At 37.0% G+C, this 18,750-nt stretch overlaps 1 protein-coding gene across 1 annotated transcript in view; it reads right to left on the bottom strand.

The window, feature by feature from the left end:
• dnah5 (dynein, axonemal, heavy chain 5) overlaps positions 1–18,750 on the bottom strand; it is a 110,265-nt gene that overhangs the window by 70,350 nt on the left and 21,165 nt on the right. The window contains exons 14-38 of the mRNA XM_051132385.1: positions 18,660–18,745; positions 17,970–18,291; positions 17,530–17,736; positions 16,001–16,172; positions 15,487–15,632; positions 14,456–14,624; positions 12,915–13,163; positions 12,370–12,566; positions 11,678–11,771; positions 11,026–11,168; positions 9,664–9,865; positions 9,126–9,361; positions 8,770–8,988; positions 8,434–8,496; positions 8,037–8,275; positions 7,267–7,507; positions 6,984–7,183; positions 5,636–5,789; positions 4,710–4,873; positions 4,305–4,461; positions 3,929–4,141; positions 3,613–3,837; positions 3,160–3,332; positions 553–731; positions 91–278 (exon numbers count right to left, since the gene is read on the bottom strand). Of these exons, the coding sequence (XP_050988342.1) occupies positions 91–278; positions 553–731; positions 3,160–3,332; positions 3,613–3,837; positions 3,929–4,141; positions 4,305–4,461; positions 4,710–4,873; positions 5,636–5,789; positions 6,984–7,183; positions 7,267–7,507; positions 8,037–8,275; positions 8,434–8,496; positions 8,770–8,988; positions 9,126–9,361; positions 9,664–9,865; positions 11,026–11,168; positions 11,678–11,771; positions 12,370–12,566; positions 12,915–13,163; positions 14,456–14,624; positions 15,487–15,632; positions 16,001–16,172; positions 17,530–17,736; positions 17,970–18,291; positions 18,660–18,745 (4,638 nt within the window). The remainder of the gene's footprint in view (positions 1–90; positions 279–552; positions 732–3,159; positions 3,333–3,612; positions 3,838–3,928; positions 4,142–4,304; positions 4,462–4,709; positions 4,874–5,635; positions 5,790–6,983; positions 7,184–7,266; positions 7,508–8,036; positions 8,276–8,433; positions 8,497–8,769; positions 8,989–9,125; positions 9,362–9,663; positions 9,866–11,025; positions 11,169–11,677; positions 11,772–12,369; positions 12,567–12,914; positions 13,164–14,455; positions 14,625–15,486; positions 15,633–16,000; positions 16,173–17,529; positions 17,737–17,969; positions 18,292–18,659; positions 18,746–18,750) is intronic.

Genomic DNA, 18,750 nt, shown 5'->3' with positions numbered 1-18,750 from the left:
TATGTATACCATTTATGAGTTCCTACTTACTAAAGTAAATCTTTGTGAAATGTGTGATATTTTAAAGCAGACATAAAGACACCAGCTCACCATGGTGAGGAAGATGCCAAATTCTGGATTCATCTCCACGTTATCTCCATCTGTGAAGATGAAGTTCTTTCGCCGTTCTTTCTTGCAGGTGAGTACAATGGCGATTTGCTGAGCCGCTACTGAAAGCACTGGCAGGTCGATACGGTTAAACTCATCAAAACACCCCCAGGAGCCAGACTGAGCAAGACCTGAAGACACAAAAAGAAAGGGAAAAAAAATCATTTTCAATCATGCAAAAAGAACATGAACATTCTAACAGAATGACAAAAATCAAATAAATGGGTAACTCATGTTTAATTTTACACACCATATCATCCGAATATTACTTGCATACGGGTAATGACTTGGAGATGATTGCTTACAGAGTTCACGTTTTGTCATTTATGATTATATTACATGGATATAATTTTTTTTCATTTGCAAGATTGCATTGCAAAAATGCATTGATCACACGTGTGGCACCTTTGAATATTCTGCCCAAGCCTCTGAAGTCCATCTGGTCAGAGCAGTTGAATACCACCACATATTTGCCCAGGCAGCGGCCCATGTCTTTAGTGGTTTCTGTCTTTCCTGTCCCTGCCGGTCCAGCTGGGGCTCCACCCATGCTCATTCCCAGAGCTTGAGCTAAAGTGATGTAGCATCTGGGAAAAAGATTGAAAATGGCTTTAAAATCATGCAGTGCTTAATACATTTCCGAAAAAGCAAAGACATTTTCTTCGGTATTTTTGTCTGTTGTCCAGTAAAAATATCTGAACACTAATAACACAAGATGCATTTCTAATCAAATGTGGGTTTGTATTATTATTTTCATGGTAACAATTTACAATAAGGTAAATTAGTTAACATTAGTTAACTACATTAGTTAACATGAACTATGAACTAAGAATGAACAATACTTCTACATGATTTATTAATTTTAGTTAATGTTAATTTCATATATTAAAATCACAAGTTGTGTTTGTTAACATTAGTTAATGCAAAGCGAACTAACATGAACAAACAATGAACAACTGTATTTTTATTAACTAACATTAACAAAGATGAATAAATAGTATAATAAATGTATTGTTCATTGTTCGTTCATGTTAGTTAATACATTAACTAATGTGAACAAATTGACAGATTTTTTTATCAGTGACGGAAAAATCAGAAGGCCATCCGTCACTTTGACAGATTACACTGAGGGTGATCTATTGTAACTTTTAAAGGAAAACATCACTTCCAGAAAAACAATTCACAAATAATTTACTTACCCCTTCTCATCCAAGATGTTCATGTCTTTCTGTCTTCAGTCGTGAAGAAATTATGTTTTTTGAGAAAAGCATTTCAGGATTTTTCTCCATATAATGGACTTCATTAGTGCCCTGATTTTCAAAATGTAGTTTAAATGCAGCTTCAAAGGGCTCTAAACGATCCCAGCCGAGGAAGAAGGGTCTTATCTAGAGAAATGATCTGTCATTTTTTTCAGAAAATAAAAATTTGTATACTTTTTAAGCACAAAAGCTTGTGTAGCACTAGCTCTGGGAAGCACATCCACGACGCTACATACTACTGGAACGTAGGCGGAATTACAGACCCTGTGCGAACGTGCAAAGACTTAGGAAGTGCAAGTAAGTCAAATGCTGTTTACAAACAAAAAGGTACACAATGTCGGACGATTCTGAAGTTGTAGGGGAAAAAAAGATGTTAAAGTTTTTCGCCATACTCTACCTTTTTGAGCCGGAGTACACAGACGATAAACTGATTCATAGTGGCATGGACACGCATCCCAGAGCCTGTGCTACACAAGCTTTTGTGCTTAAAAAGTATGCACATTTTTATTTTTAGAAAAAAATGACAGATCGTTTCGCTAGATAAGACCCTTTTTCCTTGGCTGGGATTGTTTAGAGCCCCTTGAAGCTGCATTTAAACTGCATTTTGGAAGTTCAAAATCGGGGCACTATATGCGGAAAATATAGTGCCCTGATTGTATATGGAGAAAAATCCTGAAATGCTTTCCTCAAAAAACATAATTTCTTCACGACTGAAGACAGAAAGACATGAACATCTTGGATGACAAGAGGGTGAGTAAATTATTTGTAAATTGTTGTTCTGGAAGTGGAGTTCTCCTTTAACTGTAATTCCCACCCCTGTCCAGATGGTGGCGAGTGTGCTCCAGTGTAGCAGGACTGGATCCAGAACAAAAATGAAACTGTCAGTCTGTCACTAATCTTTTGCGATAGCTACGTTTGACTACGCACAGGCGAGTACCCAGAAGAAACGATCTATCACGCCACATTAAAGAGCACCAAAACAGTATTTATTGGTTGAATTTTCTAATGTAATTGACAGAATTTGAAATCTGAGACTTTGTTTCATATCTAAAGTAACACAAAGCTTAGCCTATTGTGATTTATTGAATGGGAGGCGCACTATGTACTGTTAATTCATCAACTGAAAACAGCATAGAACGAAAGATCGAATGGGATTTAAGAATCAATATTGGTTCATAAAAATTAGAATATATTAAAATCGCTGTTGCTGCGGGGTGTGGTGTTGAAAATTAAGTTACACATTCTCATCTGTTCTCTTTAAAATAAACGCATAAGCCTATATCGTCCTGTAGGTTCATAATTAAAAATGAAAATGTGAACAAAAATAAAAGCAATAAAATGTGTAATTATAATTAAGATATGAAAATTAAAATGACGGGTAATAATAGATTATGGCGGAATTTTTACGACCCTGGACAATGTTAAAGTCTAACGCAACCTCTGCTACTCACATATATATTTATTAAGAATACTTACAACAAAATCTAATTATTTAATTTGTCACATTCTCTTTAATATTTTAATTTTAAAGTAAATGTTTAAGGATCGGAGGATGTTTAGATATTTTACAATAAAGGCCCAAATTCTCATTATTATATTGTTTCTCGTCCTTTTGTTGGGCTTTTGTATTTTGTTCTGGGCACAATTTATAATTGTATGATCTATGAGAAATCACATCTGCCTTGTAATTAACATACAGTAAATGGTCCCACAGTGGAAAAATAGAGGTAAACAAGCTTGTAATTGCCAGCAGCACCTGTCAGTGAGAGGAGTAATGACCAGCCTGTCGGTGCAGCCTAGAAACTCATTCTGGTACACAAAACCCACATCAGTAATGTTGATCATCATCTTATCCGAGTCTTCATTAAAGTAAAAACGACATTGCTTCAGCCATTCAAAGTCTGTGGGACTTTTGATGTGCAAACGACACTGTGTGAAAAGAACAGAAAAAGCACAAGAACAGATTAGGTTTTGCTGGGTGGTTATCTTTTGGAGTTGTCTCAAAGACACAAATGCTTAAAACTGTCTTGAGTGCTGTTTGACATTCAGTCATGGGATATTAGGACGTCAAACGCTGTCAGCTGACAAATCCAAATTATTTATTTAAATATTAAAATAATAATAAAGCGAGAACTTTTTTAAAACGACTGTTTTACTTAATCATATACCATATTAATTGTATTAATGGAATCTAGATTGAGGCACTCACCAAATCATCAAAGATGTCCCTCTGGTGTACATGAATGGTGATTAGTGTTTCATACTTTGTCCGTTCAACAGCTCCAAGGTCTTTTGTGGTCATGTCAATTAAATTGTTGAGGAGCTCAAGAAAAAAATGGTTGGTTTTAGCCATGATCTTACGGTCATATCTGGCATTGCTCAAAGCGTCCTCAGAATCCTTCGTCCAGATCATCTGGATTCCCAGTAAACCAACCTAAACCACAGAAACCAAGCAGTCCGGTTAATATAATGTACCTGTATCATGCTGCTTAATTTGCAGTACAAGTTCCTATCACTGTGAATACCTGTGCAGGAAAGGAGTCCAAAAATTCGATCAACTCAAAAGCAGAGTCTTGAATGGCAAGTGCAGCCTGACGGATGACAAGGTGCAAAGACCTCTGGGATTCTTTCAGTAGCGCATTAAGCCAAACCTCCACATTGCCCTCCGCTATGACGGGCCTGTCCAGCTCAACTGTCTCGCCCTCTCGTGATGATATCGCCAGAATCTTATCATACATCTTAAAAGCAATTTGTTGTGAGAATGTTGGTTTAATTTAAAAAAAATAAAAAAATAAAAATATGAAGCAACTGTTCCAGCATGTCTGAATTATTGGAACAGAAGGTCAATATGTAATGAAATAATCAATGTGTTATGTTTTGCTTATTTAAAATAGTGATCACCTTTTCATGAAAGCGGACACATTTGATGTTGTCAAAGATGTTGAGTAGGTGAGCCTGGATGGTATGCGAGTCAGATGCTTGGCCCAAAATCTCCAGCAGGGCAGGATCTGACACAAAGAAGAAACGTGGAAATAGCAATCGCTTCTTCTCCAAATACCTGTAGAGTAGAAAAAAACTGCTTGAATTAGCTGCACCATGAAGAGCACTATTCAACCTGACAAAAAAAAAAAAAAAAAAAAAAAAAATGCAAGTCAAAATATGAGATTTCAAAAGTCACACACTCTGGCAAAGTTATCACAGATTTTATTTCCCATTCAACTGAGTGGGAAATAGTCCCAGCTGCATCTTGCTAAACTGCTGAATCCTGATATAAGGACTCAACTGATAAACAGATGTGTGACGTACCCTGTGAGGGATTTTTGACACATCTCTAGCTGTTCCAGCAGGTGAGGCAGCAGCTGACCCATAGTCTCATCGCCAACACACGACTGAACTACATTGGGCATCTCATGAGCTCTAGTCATTATTTTCACCCAGGATTTATCAATGTTGGAGAACCGCTTTGCCTCCTAAAACAGAAAGTTTTATTTGACTTTGTTAATAAGATTTCACATTAAACATTTTATTTCTCAAAACTGTTAAAAAACATCTTTGGTATTTCACAAAACAAAACAAACAAACAAACAAAAACACTGAGCTGAAAATGAAAGTTGATAAAAATCTGTATTGTAATGCAAAAACAATATAATTATTTCACATACATGTGAATTCATCTAATGATGTCTTGTAACATTTTTAAAAATGTACAATAAGAAATTTTGGTAACACTTTCTTTTACGGTTTCTTAACTAGTTGCTTATTAGCATGGATATTACTAGAATATTAGCCATTTATTAGTACTAATTAAGCACATATTAATGCCTTATTCTACATGACCTTATTCTACATCACTAATCCTACCCAATACCTAAACTTAACAACTACCTTACTAACTATTAAGCATCAAATTAGGAATTTATTGAGGGAAAAATCAGTAGTTACTAGTGAATAAGTGTTCCCTATTCTAAAGTGTTACCGAAATTTTAAAACAACCTAAATATAACACATTTAAATAAGCAGAAAACTGAACAATATTAATCTTAAAGTGACATTAACTGTTTCACTGTAATTGGTAAATATGGTATAAACATATGGAATATGTAGATTTGAAATCAATCATTGTCTTGACCTAATCTTGTTTTTTTACTCTTTTCCATATCGTTTCTTCACTTTTAGTACAATGGTTAAAAAACTAGGTGTCACTATATGGAAGACTTAATTACTCATATTACCTTCGGCAGCTGTTTGGCTATGTCTCCACCAACAAAAACAGCCTCAAGGTAAATCCAGAGGTTTTGGACAGTCATCCAGTTTTCAATGATATCTGTTGTGTTGGAGAGGTTCTGAACCCACTTCTGGATCTGAGCTTTGAACGGTGTGTTGTATCTATAGAGAGACACAAGGTCAGGGGCATCACTTTATTACAATAGTCCACTTTAAACATTATACTAACTATAGGTAAATTTGCAGCTAGATGTCAGTTAACTTTCATTACAGTGTCTACACCGGATGCAAGAGACACAGCGCGGTGCTACAAAAGACTATAGAACCCATTATAATCAGTGATGCTGTCTACACTGGATGCGGTGCAACACGACAGACAAATCCCCGAAAGTAAACTGATGCCGCCTTCTATTTATGATGTACTGACACAAAGTTCAAATGATCAAGTGTAGACAGTCTTAAACTACATCAATCTACACTCCATATACCATAATGACAAAGCACAAAACAGGTTTGTAACAACTTTGCAAATTTATTAGAAATAAAACAACTTAAATTTTTATTCATACCCTTGCCTGGGACACTTGAAATTTAGCTCAGGAGCATTCACATCCCTTGAAGATCTTACTACACTTCAAGTGGAGTTAAACTGTGGCAAATTCATTTGAATGAGTATGATTTGGAAAGGCGCACACCTCTCAGAAAAGGTCTAACAGCTGAAAATGCATATCAGAGCAAAAACCAAGCCCTGAGGTCAAAATAACTACACGTAGAGCTCAGAAACAGGCTTATATCAAGGCATGCTTCCAACAGGACAATGGCCCTAAACACACAGCAAGAGCGGCTCATGTCCTTGAGTGGCCCAACCAGAGCCTTGGCTTTAACGCAATCAGATATTTCTGGAGAAACCTGAAAATCCCATCCAAGCTGACAGAGCTTGAAAGGTGAGGTGAAGAATAGCAGATAATTGCCAAATGTAGATGTGCAAAGCTTGTTGCATCATACCCAAGAAGACATGAGGCTGTAAAGGTGCTTTAACTAAGTACTGAGTTAAAAGTATGATTACTTACACAATGTACTTATTTCAGTGTTTTATTTTTAATAAGTTTGCAAAGTTGTCACCAATTTTTTTTTTTTGCTTTGTCATTCTGGTGTATAGAGTATAAATTGATGTGGTAAAAAAAGGTAATTTAAAGCAGTTTAACATAAGGCTGCAACAACAAAACTGAAGGGGGTATGAATACCTTGCAAGGCACTGTATCCTCATAGTCATGAAATGTTACTAGAAATAAACTACTGTAACTGCACGGAGAGCTTTATGAAATGCTTAATTCAAATGTTGGTCTAATGCCTCACCTGTTGCTCATAAGGGAACCAAGCACCATCAGACTGTCCTCCATGTTAGTAATGATCTCAGATGTGCTGTCTCCTCTCAGAAGAAGCTCACCTCTGGTTTTAAAGTGAGCAAAGGTAAAGGTCTTGTTGTCCCATTCCGCAATTACTTGCTTGAGTTTCTGCTCGATGTCACGCTCCTTCACAGCACTAATACAGATGTCCTGCACAAATGGTTGTTACACTTATTATGGATGCTTAAAGGAAAAAACTACAATCTAATCTATCTATAAAACTAAATTCTGACCTCAATTTCTTCTTTGTACTTTAGCAGTGGGGCTTCCATGATGTTACGGAGCTTGAAGTTATCAGTTTCAACCTCAAAGGTGTGCCCTGTAACCTCAGTAATCCTCTTCCAGTGACGAGTCATCATGGCTTTGTTAGTCATTAGATCCAACAGGGGGCAGCACTCGCTAAAGTCGTCAATAGTTTTTTTGAGGTCTAGAAATGCCTGCCACTCTTTAAGGGCCCGTGGCAGCTTACGGCACCTGCAGAACAAAACCAAAAATTAAAAAAAATTAGTGTAATGCATATGCCAAATATTGCACTGGATGTAAGGTTTATAGTTCATTGTTGTGCCTGATTTCATGTTTAAAGATAACTATTATTAAATTTGTAAAATGTTGTCTACTGTTACTGAAAATTAATGTTGTATGACTGCATATAAAGCAAATCTTGCTGACTGCAAATGACTCAGTTGTAAACCATAACATTTTCATTGCGATTGAACTCAAGTATACTTTAAATTCAGTCAGACAGAAAAGTTTTCATTCATCCTATTATTCTGAAAAGATTATTGTGTTACACTGGTACTTGCTCCAGCACAGCTGACTTTAATTTCAGTCCTTCACAGGCATGGAGAATGATTCTATTCTTTGAGAAGCTTCTGCGATTACCCAGAACAGACCAGCACAATTGAAATCCCCTGGTGCTTTTATGCTTTTCAATATAACTTATTACATGACTGTCAGAGAGTGGATTTTCAGAAATTTAGTTTGACTTCTGTAACCTTCTCACCTCGACTGAAACTCAAGTAGTTCATTGTTGATTCTGTCAATGTTGATGTCTGCCCATGAGATGTCATAGTAGCCATTGACTGTGTCGATGACACTGTTGTAGAGTCCATAGAGCTTCTGGAGAAGCGTCAACTGCTTCCTGATCTCAAGCAGCTGAGGATGCTGAGTAACGGGTAGGCCAAAGAGTTCCTCCCCACCTGTGTATGTGATGTACTTGCGGAACAGGTTGTCAAAGCGATTCTGTGGAACACAGACCATTTTAGTTAACACCCTAAAACTAAATCCTTAAAATCCTAAAAAGTATTAATTAAAAAAATTGTACACAACATTATGTAAAAAAAGTAAAACAAAATAAAATAAATAATGATATGTATATAAAAAACTACAGGATATTGTACCTGAAACATAATAAGCCTGTCACTGGCATCCTGGGGAGCCAATCCAACCACCATGGGACCATCCTGACGATTTGACGTGCACAAAACCAGAGAAATATATACACATGTTTAATTTATGATAAGCCACCACTTTGTTTTCCCTGTACAGTGGAAACATCAGTTGCTTCAAAGAATCACTTTGATTTTTGTGTGGTTTGATTTCTAGCATTTTATGTTATAGAACACCCACAGGAATATAAATGCAGGAAAACAGCTGTGTTTGGGCTTGAAATCGTAATTGCCTGAGGGAACATCTCAAAGTGGATGAATAGAGTTTATCTGTCTCTCAGGACTCACCCTGTCATAGTCATGGTAGAAGTGTTGGCAGTCCTCCACAAAGATCTCAACATTTCTGATGAGTTCTCCCCTGAAGTTTGGTTGAAGGGACACCAGCTCATTCTGCACCTCTGTGCTACGGGAAAGCAGTTTCTCCCAGGTGTACCGAAGTGTGTCCACTTTGTCTGCTTCCTCTTTGGCAATCAACAGTCCATATTTATGTAGCATGCTGTATGATTCCTGCAGGCCAAAACCAGGGAAAGACATTGCAGTTATACATACAATACATACAACACAATACAAGTTGTGTTGTGTCAAAATTTCTTAAATAAAATAAAGACCCTGCATGTTTTATTTTTCTCTATATTTATATGTACCTCAATTGGACCAACTTGAAAGTCTACAGAGATCTGGTGTTCTCTGATCTCTTTGAGCGTTGCCATAGCAATACGAATATCATCCAAGTCCTTAATAGGCCTGTTGAGTTTCTTGCTTGCCTCATCTATAAAAGTGAAGATCTGTTCCATCTCCATGCGATACTTCCTGTTGCAGTGGTGACCATAATCCACCATCCAACTCTTTGTCTCAGCGGTAAGAGCCAATTTTAGATCCACTGTAGGTTCAGCAACACAAAGAATAAAGAGCTCTATTTGTAGTTTATTAAACATAATAATGATAATAATAATAATGTAGACTATTTACATATCATAAATGTTTAAATAAAAAATGATTAATCAAAATAAATTTAATATGCATATATAATAATCTAGAAACAAGAACAACTGAATGAAACTTGTTCACGCCATTGCTGCAATCATTTTTTGAGCAATTTAAATAAACAAAACTCTCATCTGTATGTTAACCTCTCAACTGCTATTAGCACTCTTAATTTCTGCTGATTCAGAGTTTGTCTACCTGTATAAAGCGCCAGAGCTCCTACTGAGATAAACTCAGGCTCTGCATTAATTTCCAGCTCCAGATCCCTGTAGTACAGAATCTGAGACTCAAATTCAGAAAGAAGAGGGTTCCCCTGGATACATTTCTGAATGGTTTCCTCTCTGTCTTTCTTCCAGATATGGTGGTAGAGGCTGAAGCGATCCAAAGAGTTCATTATTTCCTGCATAACAGTACATACAGTTATACATTACACATTATACACCATAAAATATTATGCTGTCATGTTATAAACAAACAGTAAAATACACTGCCCTCCAAAAGTTTGTAAACACCCTAGAAAAGTGGGGTTTTGGACAATATTGGCATGAATCCTTTTTAATTTGTGATAATTTTGCACTGATAAGGGACAACACAAACTACAAAAACATATTTTATTACATAAACAGTTTATACATAGAAAAAAAATAACTTTTCGATTCATCAAAATATCCGCCATTACCAGCTATTACAGCTCTGCATAATCTGGGCCTAAATTCATTGTATTCTAAACTTAATTGGCAATCACTTGTTGAAGTTATTAAGGTGTGCTTACCCAAAAATCAGACATCAGAGCTGGCAAAGGGGCATGACTTTAACATTTTTTATGAGCTGAACTCAAAGATCTAAGACTTTTTTTTCTCAAAAATTGTTCACAAATCTGTCTAAATCTGTGTTAGTGAGCACTTCTTCTTTGCCGAGATAATCCACCCACCTCACAGGTGTGACATATCAAAATGCTGATTAGACAGCATGATTATTGCACAGGTGTGCCTTAGGCTGGCCAAAAATAAAATGTAACCTAACATATAAACAGCGCAATTCTTTCATCTGAAATTATTAACTAGCTCACATCAAAATTAATATTAGCCTCACAGGAAACTCTCAAATAACACTCCACACCTAACCACCTAAAAGATGTAGTAAGATACTGTGCAGATCTTAAATAAATAATGTCAAGATATAAAGTCCATTATAAATGTAAAATAAGATTTAATATGGTGTTCATATGGTCTATATAGAAAGTGTTACCAAATAAACATATTCAGTTAAATCTATAATCATATTTCTCACTTAGATTAATTAGTGTTTACAGTAGTACACTTATAATGGAGGTCTATGGGTCAACGCCTTTCAGAGGCTTTCTTTACGTAATTGCTGGAATTTCCATAGAGTTTAATTAAAATCAGAATACTACTTTAACATTCAGTGGAATTAATCTGTTTTGCCCAGTTGCCAAGAGAAGCTTCAAGAGAGGCAAACTGATTCTTAATAGTCTGGGGCATTTTTGAAATGCAAAAAAAACAAACAAACAAAAAAAAAACAACAACAGCTAAAACAGACCTTCTTGCTAGAGTTGATGGATGTGCTAAGCACAGAAACCAGTTTGACAATCTCTTTGTTCTCAGAGATGCTTTTGTGGTAGTTCTTAATCTGGATGGGAATGGCCTGGTTTGCAGATGCCGATATATCTGAAGTACTGCCTTCTGGAGGAACAAAAGGTTCAAAGATGAGAAATTAAAGTTAATAAACAAGAGCAAAGAGGAGCTGTGAGGATTCAGTAATATTATCTTTTTGCCTCAGATCAGTTATATGAAGGACCCTTTATCTCTAATCTGTTTCAGAGGATAAAGGGTTTACAGGCAGAGCTGCTTTATTACAGTAAGAAGAGATATGTCATTGTGACACTGCTGTGCTCTGTCAATTCAGTTTCTCTATGCTGAGACCAAGTGATAGAGAGAGAATAAACGTTGTGGATAAGATTGTTACTGTGACACTAGGGACATGTCACCACTTCACAAAATCACATCCACTGTCTGCATTCATTATCTTTATTCCTCAGTTTTATTTATCAAATGATTGGAGGTGAACTTATCCATCTGGAATTTCAATTTTCAATCATTATAAAGAGAACTTTTAAACTGACCAAAGACCTGTTAGTTCTTGATTTGCTCTGCTGAGCTGTGTAATTACACAGGGTGAGTAAGAGTCGTACCGGCTAAGCTGCGATAGGTCGATTCACCATCTTCTGATTCACTCTCTTGGCTGTTCTGTTTCAGAGCGGCCATGCGTCGCTCACTCATTTTCCTCTGTGACAGCAAAAACACTCAAGTCTGACATTTTGCATACATTACACCCAAACAAGAACTACTTAGATTTTGTATGGCAACTTCTGAGTTCATGTCAGTTCAAGAAAACAAAATAATTACAAGGTATGAGAATAAAAGGTGAACAAAATACTAGGTAAGGAACACTATAGGCTACTCAAACGCAACATAAAATGGCATTTTAAACCCATTTTACTTATATAATGTGACATTTTCAGGTGAAACAGGATTTTTAACAAAAACAGAATGCCAAGTGGGACTTTTTATCAAGAGGATGGGCTGAAAAATAAGAGTCCTTGGTGACCTCAGTTAAAAAGGAAATGATTCAGGGCACATTTGCCTTTGCCATCAAGGTTGGCTATTTGTACTCAATGTAAAAATATAAAATTCAACTAAATGCCTGTATAAAGCGAACACACATGGATTAAAAGCTAAAAAAAAGCTTGGAATTTTTGTATCATATCAATTGCTCATATTGTTGACACTAAAAATGACATTTAAGTGTATTAATAATTATTCATCTCAGTGTACTAAAATGCAAATAAATAATAAATAAACAAACAAACAAACAAACACACACCTTGGAAATTCTCTCCTTGCTCCACTGTCCAACTCCTTTACTGACGCTGACCACACAGTCCACAGCTCTGTTCAAGGCTTGCTGTACCTCATCTAGCCCTGGAACCATGATAATGTTGGGGATGGCTAAACATACTCCCACCCTAAAGATGGGCTGCTGCCCACTTCCCTTCTGCCGACTTGAGGAGTCTGCTTCTGCTGAATGGGAAGTGAAATTTAATAGTCAACCAGATAGCCAAAGTTGAAAGGTAGCCACAAGTGAAATTTAATGATAATGAGTTATAGTTGATTATATAAAGCTTCATGCTTGGAAAAAAAATATAAAGCTGCGGTTACATTTACTGTTGCACAAGATTGTGAGTTTGGAATCAACAACGGGAGTTTGTAGTCATGCTAATCAACAGAAAGCTGCTTTGTTTGAAAGTAACTTCTTTGTGAGCAGTGCTACTCTAAATGATAATAGTCATTAGGCTTTTTTGCCCTATGTGAATGCAACATATGAAAAACATTATCAGTAAAAACCACTGATGAAGTGACTTCACAAACCCAGGAAATGCATCAGTGATGATGCATGGATGCGCTTGCGTAGAGTCTCCAGCGTGTTACGTGTGAGGCGCAGTAAAGCATCCACGTTCCGATGGTTAAAATGAGACAGCAGCTCTTTTGCCTCCTCCTCCATCACTTTCATCAGATCCTTCTTTTTCTTCTTTCTAATCAGTGGAGAAGAGGGGCCGACACTAGGGGCCATGGTGCTACGTGATAAGAGACGGCCCTCAGATTTACATTCCTCCTCTCCTTTGGATAAATAAAACAGAAATGATCGTAAAAAATATTACTTTAAGCCCTTGGAATATGAGAAACTAGTATGCATTAATAAGGCCCTGCACATTCTTTGGTTATATTGCAGCCATTTGCTAAAATCATTTAAGTTCATCACCCCATATTGACAGAAAAACACAGAATTGTTGACATTTTTGCAGATTTATTAAAAAAGAAAAACTGAAATATCACATGGTCCTAAGTATTCAGACCCTTTGCTGTGACACTCATATATTTAACTCAGGTGCTGTCCATTTCTTCTGATCATCCTTGAGATGGTTCTGCACCTTCATTTGAGTCCAGCTGTGTTTGATTATACTGATTGGACTTGATTAGGAAAGCCACACACCTGTCTATATAAGACCTTACAGCTCACAGTGCATGTCAGAGCAAATGAGAATCATGAGGTCAAAGGAACTCTGAACTGAAGAGCTCAGAGACAGAATTGTGGCAAGGCACAGATCTGGCCAAGGTTACAAAAAAATTTCTGCTGCACTTAAGGTTCCTAAGAGCACAGTGGCCTCAATAATCCTTAAATGGAAGACGTTTGGGACGACCAGAACCCTTCCTAGAGCTGGCCGTCCGGCCAAACTGAGCTATCGGGGGAGAAGAGCCTTGGTGAGAGAGGTAAAGAAGAACCCAAAGATCACTGTAGCTGAGCTCCAGAGATGCAGTCGGGAGATGGGAGAAAGTTGTAGAAAGTCAACCATCACTGCAGCCCTCCACCAGTCGGGGCTTTATGGCAGAGTGGCCCGACGGAAGCCTCTCCTCGGTGCAAGACACATGAAAGCCCGCATGGAGTTTGCTAAAAAACACCTGAAGGACTCTAAGATGGTGAGAAATAAGATTCTCTGGTCTGATGAGACCAAGATAGAACTTTTTGGCCTCAATTCTAAGCGGTATGTGTGGAGAAAACCAGGCACTGCTCATCACCTGTCCAATACAGTCCCAACAGTGAAGCATGGTGGTGGCAGCATCGTGCTGTGTGTACATTAATGAGGAAAAAAAAAAGAACTTTAATGGTTTTAGCAAATGGCTGCAATATAACAAAGAGTGAAAAATTTAAGGGGGTCTGAATACTTTCCGTACCCACTGTATTTATTTATTTTACTGTATTTTATTTTTGTATTTTATTTTTTCATTTATGCATTTGACAGATGCTTTTATCCAAAGAAAATTGCATTTCATTCAAAAATTATTTAAACAAAAAAATTTATTTAATTTAAATTCTGATGCGAACTGCATGGATAATGAACAGTAGCTCTTACCATCACTGTCCATCTGTTCCACTTTGCTCTCTGTTCTGCTCTCATCCTGGTTTCTCTCTTCTTCCTCCTTTTGCTCAAAGTCCAGTAACATATTAATCAGCTCATTGGCTGCCTCCTCCACCAATGAGCTTTTGGTATGCAGCATTTGAGCTCCTTTGATGCAAAGCTCCTACAATAGGAAATAAATTGAGGGAACATGATCGGACTGATTATTTCTTCATTCTGAAAACTTTACTGGCGTAGTCACAAGAAGAAATTGGGTTTTAAAAAATTAATCATTAGCTAATGATTTGCAAACGTATCACTATGTTATGACTTTACTTTTTGAAGCACAGAACTATTAACTAAAAGTTAAGTAACATGTCATTGTGGTTATGGATTTAGAATTAGTAAGTTAGTTCGGAGCCTCAACAACATAACGATACATTTGCAAATCATTAGCTAATGATTAATTAAAACAGATAACTGGAAGTTGAAGAACATAGCTTTGACCACAGTGGTTATTAACATATGAATTTACTTCATTAGTTAATAAAATAAGTTATTAGGGAACTAATACATTATAAAACATTTAACTAATGACAATTTATTGATTACTTAATCTATGAATCATATAGAATGTTCATTAGTTGCTGATGTAGTAATCATTAATAAATGGTTTAGTTCTTCATGAATTATACATTAACTTGTAATTATCTGTGCATTAATTAATCATGAATTAATGCATATTTGTGCACCCTTACTGTAAAGTGTTACCAAAATTGGTGTGCATTCTGACTAAGTAAAAAGCTGTACCTGTCTGACATCAGCAATCATGAAACTAAAAGAAACAGTTTTTGCTGTCATACTGAAATTGGAATTGAGAGCCCAACTCCAACAAACCAATTTAGCGAACTTATCTAATTTGTATGAATTTGTACTTTTTCGTACAATCTGCTTATGATCTACTGACAGTTTTAAGGGTGGATCTTTATGCTATTTTTTTCCCCCCTAAAAATTATGACATTTTCTGTGTATAAGTATGTGTGTACCTTGGTGGTCTGAACAAACTCCTCGCAGGTGTATGGCTCATCTTCAGGCAACAGACACAATGTTGTGGTACTCATTTCCTGCAGAACTGCATCGATTCTAAACTCCACCAGATCATTCACTCTTTGCAGAAGAAGTTCAAGGTCCTCTATGAATCAGGAGAAAGGACACTTTCCATTTAAATATCTAATAATACAGGGCACATTCACAAACATCTCATGTACACAACAAGGCCGGAAGTATGTGGACACCGCTTTGTCAACACTAATGTTTGCTTCTGAATGGCAGCGAATCCTAGTAGGCATGTTCCCACATAAAGTGAAATGCTTTCCAAGAAGAGGGGAAGCTGTTTTAATGACATTGTGAGGATCATCTTCCTATTAATGGTAGTGGCCTTGACATTAAATTTTCAACAAGTATATATTTGGGTGTCTACATATTGTACTTGTGGCCATTTACTGTAGTGTAAGCTCCTAATGTGATCAGGGAAATCGGCTGTAAAGTGGAGTCTCTCACCAAGCTCAGTAGTGATTCGATTAAGGTATTTCTCTATGTTTAGAGAGGTCCAACTGAGGGAGGTCAGACCGGGCAGGATGGCCTCATCTACTTTAGCCACATGTGGCATGAGCAGTTGGTCAAAGGCTGGCTGGATCTTAGACCTCACCCTGGAGTTCTCTCTCACCATCAGCTGAGGCAAGGAACAAACAAGGCAACAGCACACAAGAAGAGAAAATGACCTTGTTAGTGAATCTGCACGTCACAGTATGTACAGTGACCTGATAGCTTTACTTGAATGATTCGAAGAAAGAGAAGAGAGAGAAATCAAGACAAAAAAAAAAAAAAAAAAAAAAAAAAAAAACTTTACACAGAACATTAATATAATTTTTATCATATAAAGATTCACTTAAAACCAAAGAGAAAATATAAAAATAAAAAATAATTCACACTGGCTCTATGTTTGTGTTCATCAATGTTTATTTGTGGGGGGGAAATAATGGGGGTAAAATATCTAGTTTAGTCATGAAACTCTACTACAGGCCTACTATAAAGTGTTCTCACGGTTAATGACATATGATCTTTCCTTTCCTTTCCTTGTAACGGCCACTAGAGCATTTATAGTAGTTTTGTGGCAGACTGACAACTGTGCATGTGCATCACGGGTGTCTGTACATTCCGGAAGGGTGAAGAGATGACTCACTCTATCAACATCTGTCTCTATTTTATTTATTTCTTTTCAGTTTGTGGCCTGAGTTGGATGCATACTTATGTACATTGTTCCTTGCGCAATCCCATGTGGACGTGTCAACGTGTGAGCCATTTTATTAAACTCTGGCATGCCATGTTCTCGTCTCCCGTGCATTACATACCGGTGCTAATAATGCACGGGAGATGAGAAGATGCCGTGTGTGATGACGTGTGTGCTGCACCACACAGTTTTCCTAACTGGATGTTGAATGTTTCCTAACTGGATGTTTCAACTCGGTGTTACAATGTATTGTGGTAATGCTGTCTGTGGTCATCTGGTCTGTGTGTAGATGCGTTGGTGGCGTGGCTTTGGATGGCGATTTGCAGGGAGGGTTGGACGTTCGCTTTCAGTGCTATCAGACCAAAGTTAGCATTTTCCAAGATCTCCTATTGCACCTTTGACTTTTACATAGTTTTGGTTCATAAACCCTCCACCTCCCCTAGCTCCACCCATAGAGATCTGCTACAAGTATTTTATTGTAAGTTACATATATAGCAACATCATGTCTTACATGTTCATAGCACCATGTAAGTGGATGTATTGACATCAGCAAATCTCTGGCAATAATCAACAGCAGCAGTGCTTCAGATCTATTCCACCACTACCAGATAGAGTAGCCAAACTACTCTAAGTGTTGTCATGATTGAAACAGTAACAGTAGTAACAGTGATTTGTGGCTTAGTTGCCTATGCTGTGGCTTTATTGGTGATTTAACAATTTATTCGGGTACATTAATTCTGAATGAATCCAGACTGATTTCTTTAATAGTTCATAGCAAAAAGGCTACAAAGAGACATACCTGAAGTTTATTGTAGTTCTTTTTTAAAACATCCTTTTTCTGCTGCAAGATGGCTGCAAAGGGTGGAATCTCCAGTCCCATGCCTAGAATGCAGTCTGTTTCTCGAATCTGGGTCAGGATCTGGGGGTCAAAATTCACGTACAGCTCCCCAGTTTCTGGACTCTTGATGAGCAAAGAGGCTTGCAGGCCCACTTTAACTGCTTCAGTCTAAAGACAAATGCATGAATATGATTGATTGTTTTGTTAAAACAAAGATAAAATTGCATTTCATTCATTTAATTATTGCATGTCTTTAAAGATAACCAAAATTGATTTCTATAAAAATCTACAAAATATATACATTAATAAAAAATATCTATTATCTAAAAAGGGACAGCAGTACATAAATGAACAAAAAAGTAGTCAACAGTACCTTATTTTGACTTTACAAGACAACTGACCTGTGACATCCAGCTCTGATGATAAAGCACCTCAAACTCCAGCAGCACCTTGGCCACCCTGTTGTAATTTCGAATGATAGGTTTGGCATCTGGGGTGCTGAGTAGCCCAGGCATCTGCTGGAAGAGATCCATGGGCTCCTGGATGCAGCTGTACAGCTGCCGAGCCCACAGGATTTTCCCTGCGATCGGAGGGAGGTCTGGAGCAATGGGGGGGTCTGTCTTCTGCTTGGTGTAAATTCGAGAAATCATCTCAATGTCCCTTCCAAAGTTTTGCAGAATGCTCTGGTATTTCTCACTGATGCCCAAGTCTGGGATGCCAAGCCTGGTGAATATGAAAATGGGGGGAATGTGTGAAGAAAATGTGTGAATAATCATATGACACTGAACACTGAGGTAATGACTGCTGAAAATTCAACTGTGCAATAACAGAAAAAAGTTACATTTAAAAACATTTATAAACTCCTAATTTGCTGCTTATTGATAATAAGTAAAACAGTTGTTGTAGTAGTTATCTTTAGGTACTGGGCATGGTTTAGGGATCTAAGATAAGGTCACGCAGTATGAGACATTAAAATGTGTTTTACATGTTATATATATATATATATATATATATATAGATAGATAGATAGATAGATAGATAGATAGATAGATATAGATATAGATATAGATAGATGGATAGATCGGTATTACCTTTCAAATTTCTTGAGCACATATAAAGCCCGCTCAGTGTTTTGAATTCTGTCAAAGGTGTTGTCCATAAAAGTTTTCAGTTGGTTCTAGG

The sequence above is a fragment of the Labeo rohita genome, chromosome 16 (assembly GCF_022985175.1).
Source record: "Labeo rohita strain BAU-BD-2019 chromosome 16, IGBB_LRoh.1.0, whole genome shotgun sequence".
NCBI classification, from domain to species: Eukaryota; Metazoa; Chordata; class Actinopteri; order Cypriniformes; family Cyprinidae; genus Labeo; species Labeo rohita.
Note: the sequence above shows the minus strand (reverse complement) of the source record. Positions and strands in the feature narration are given on the sequence as shown.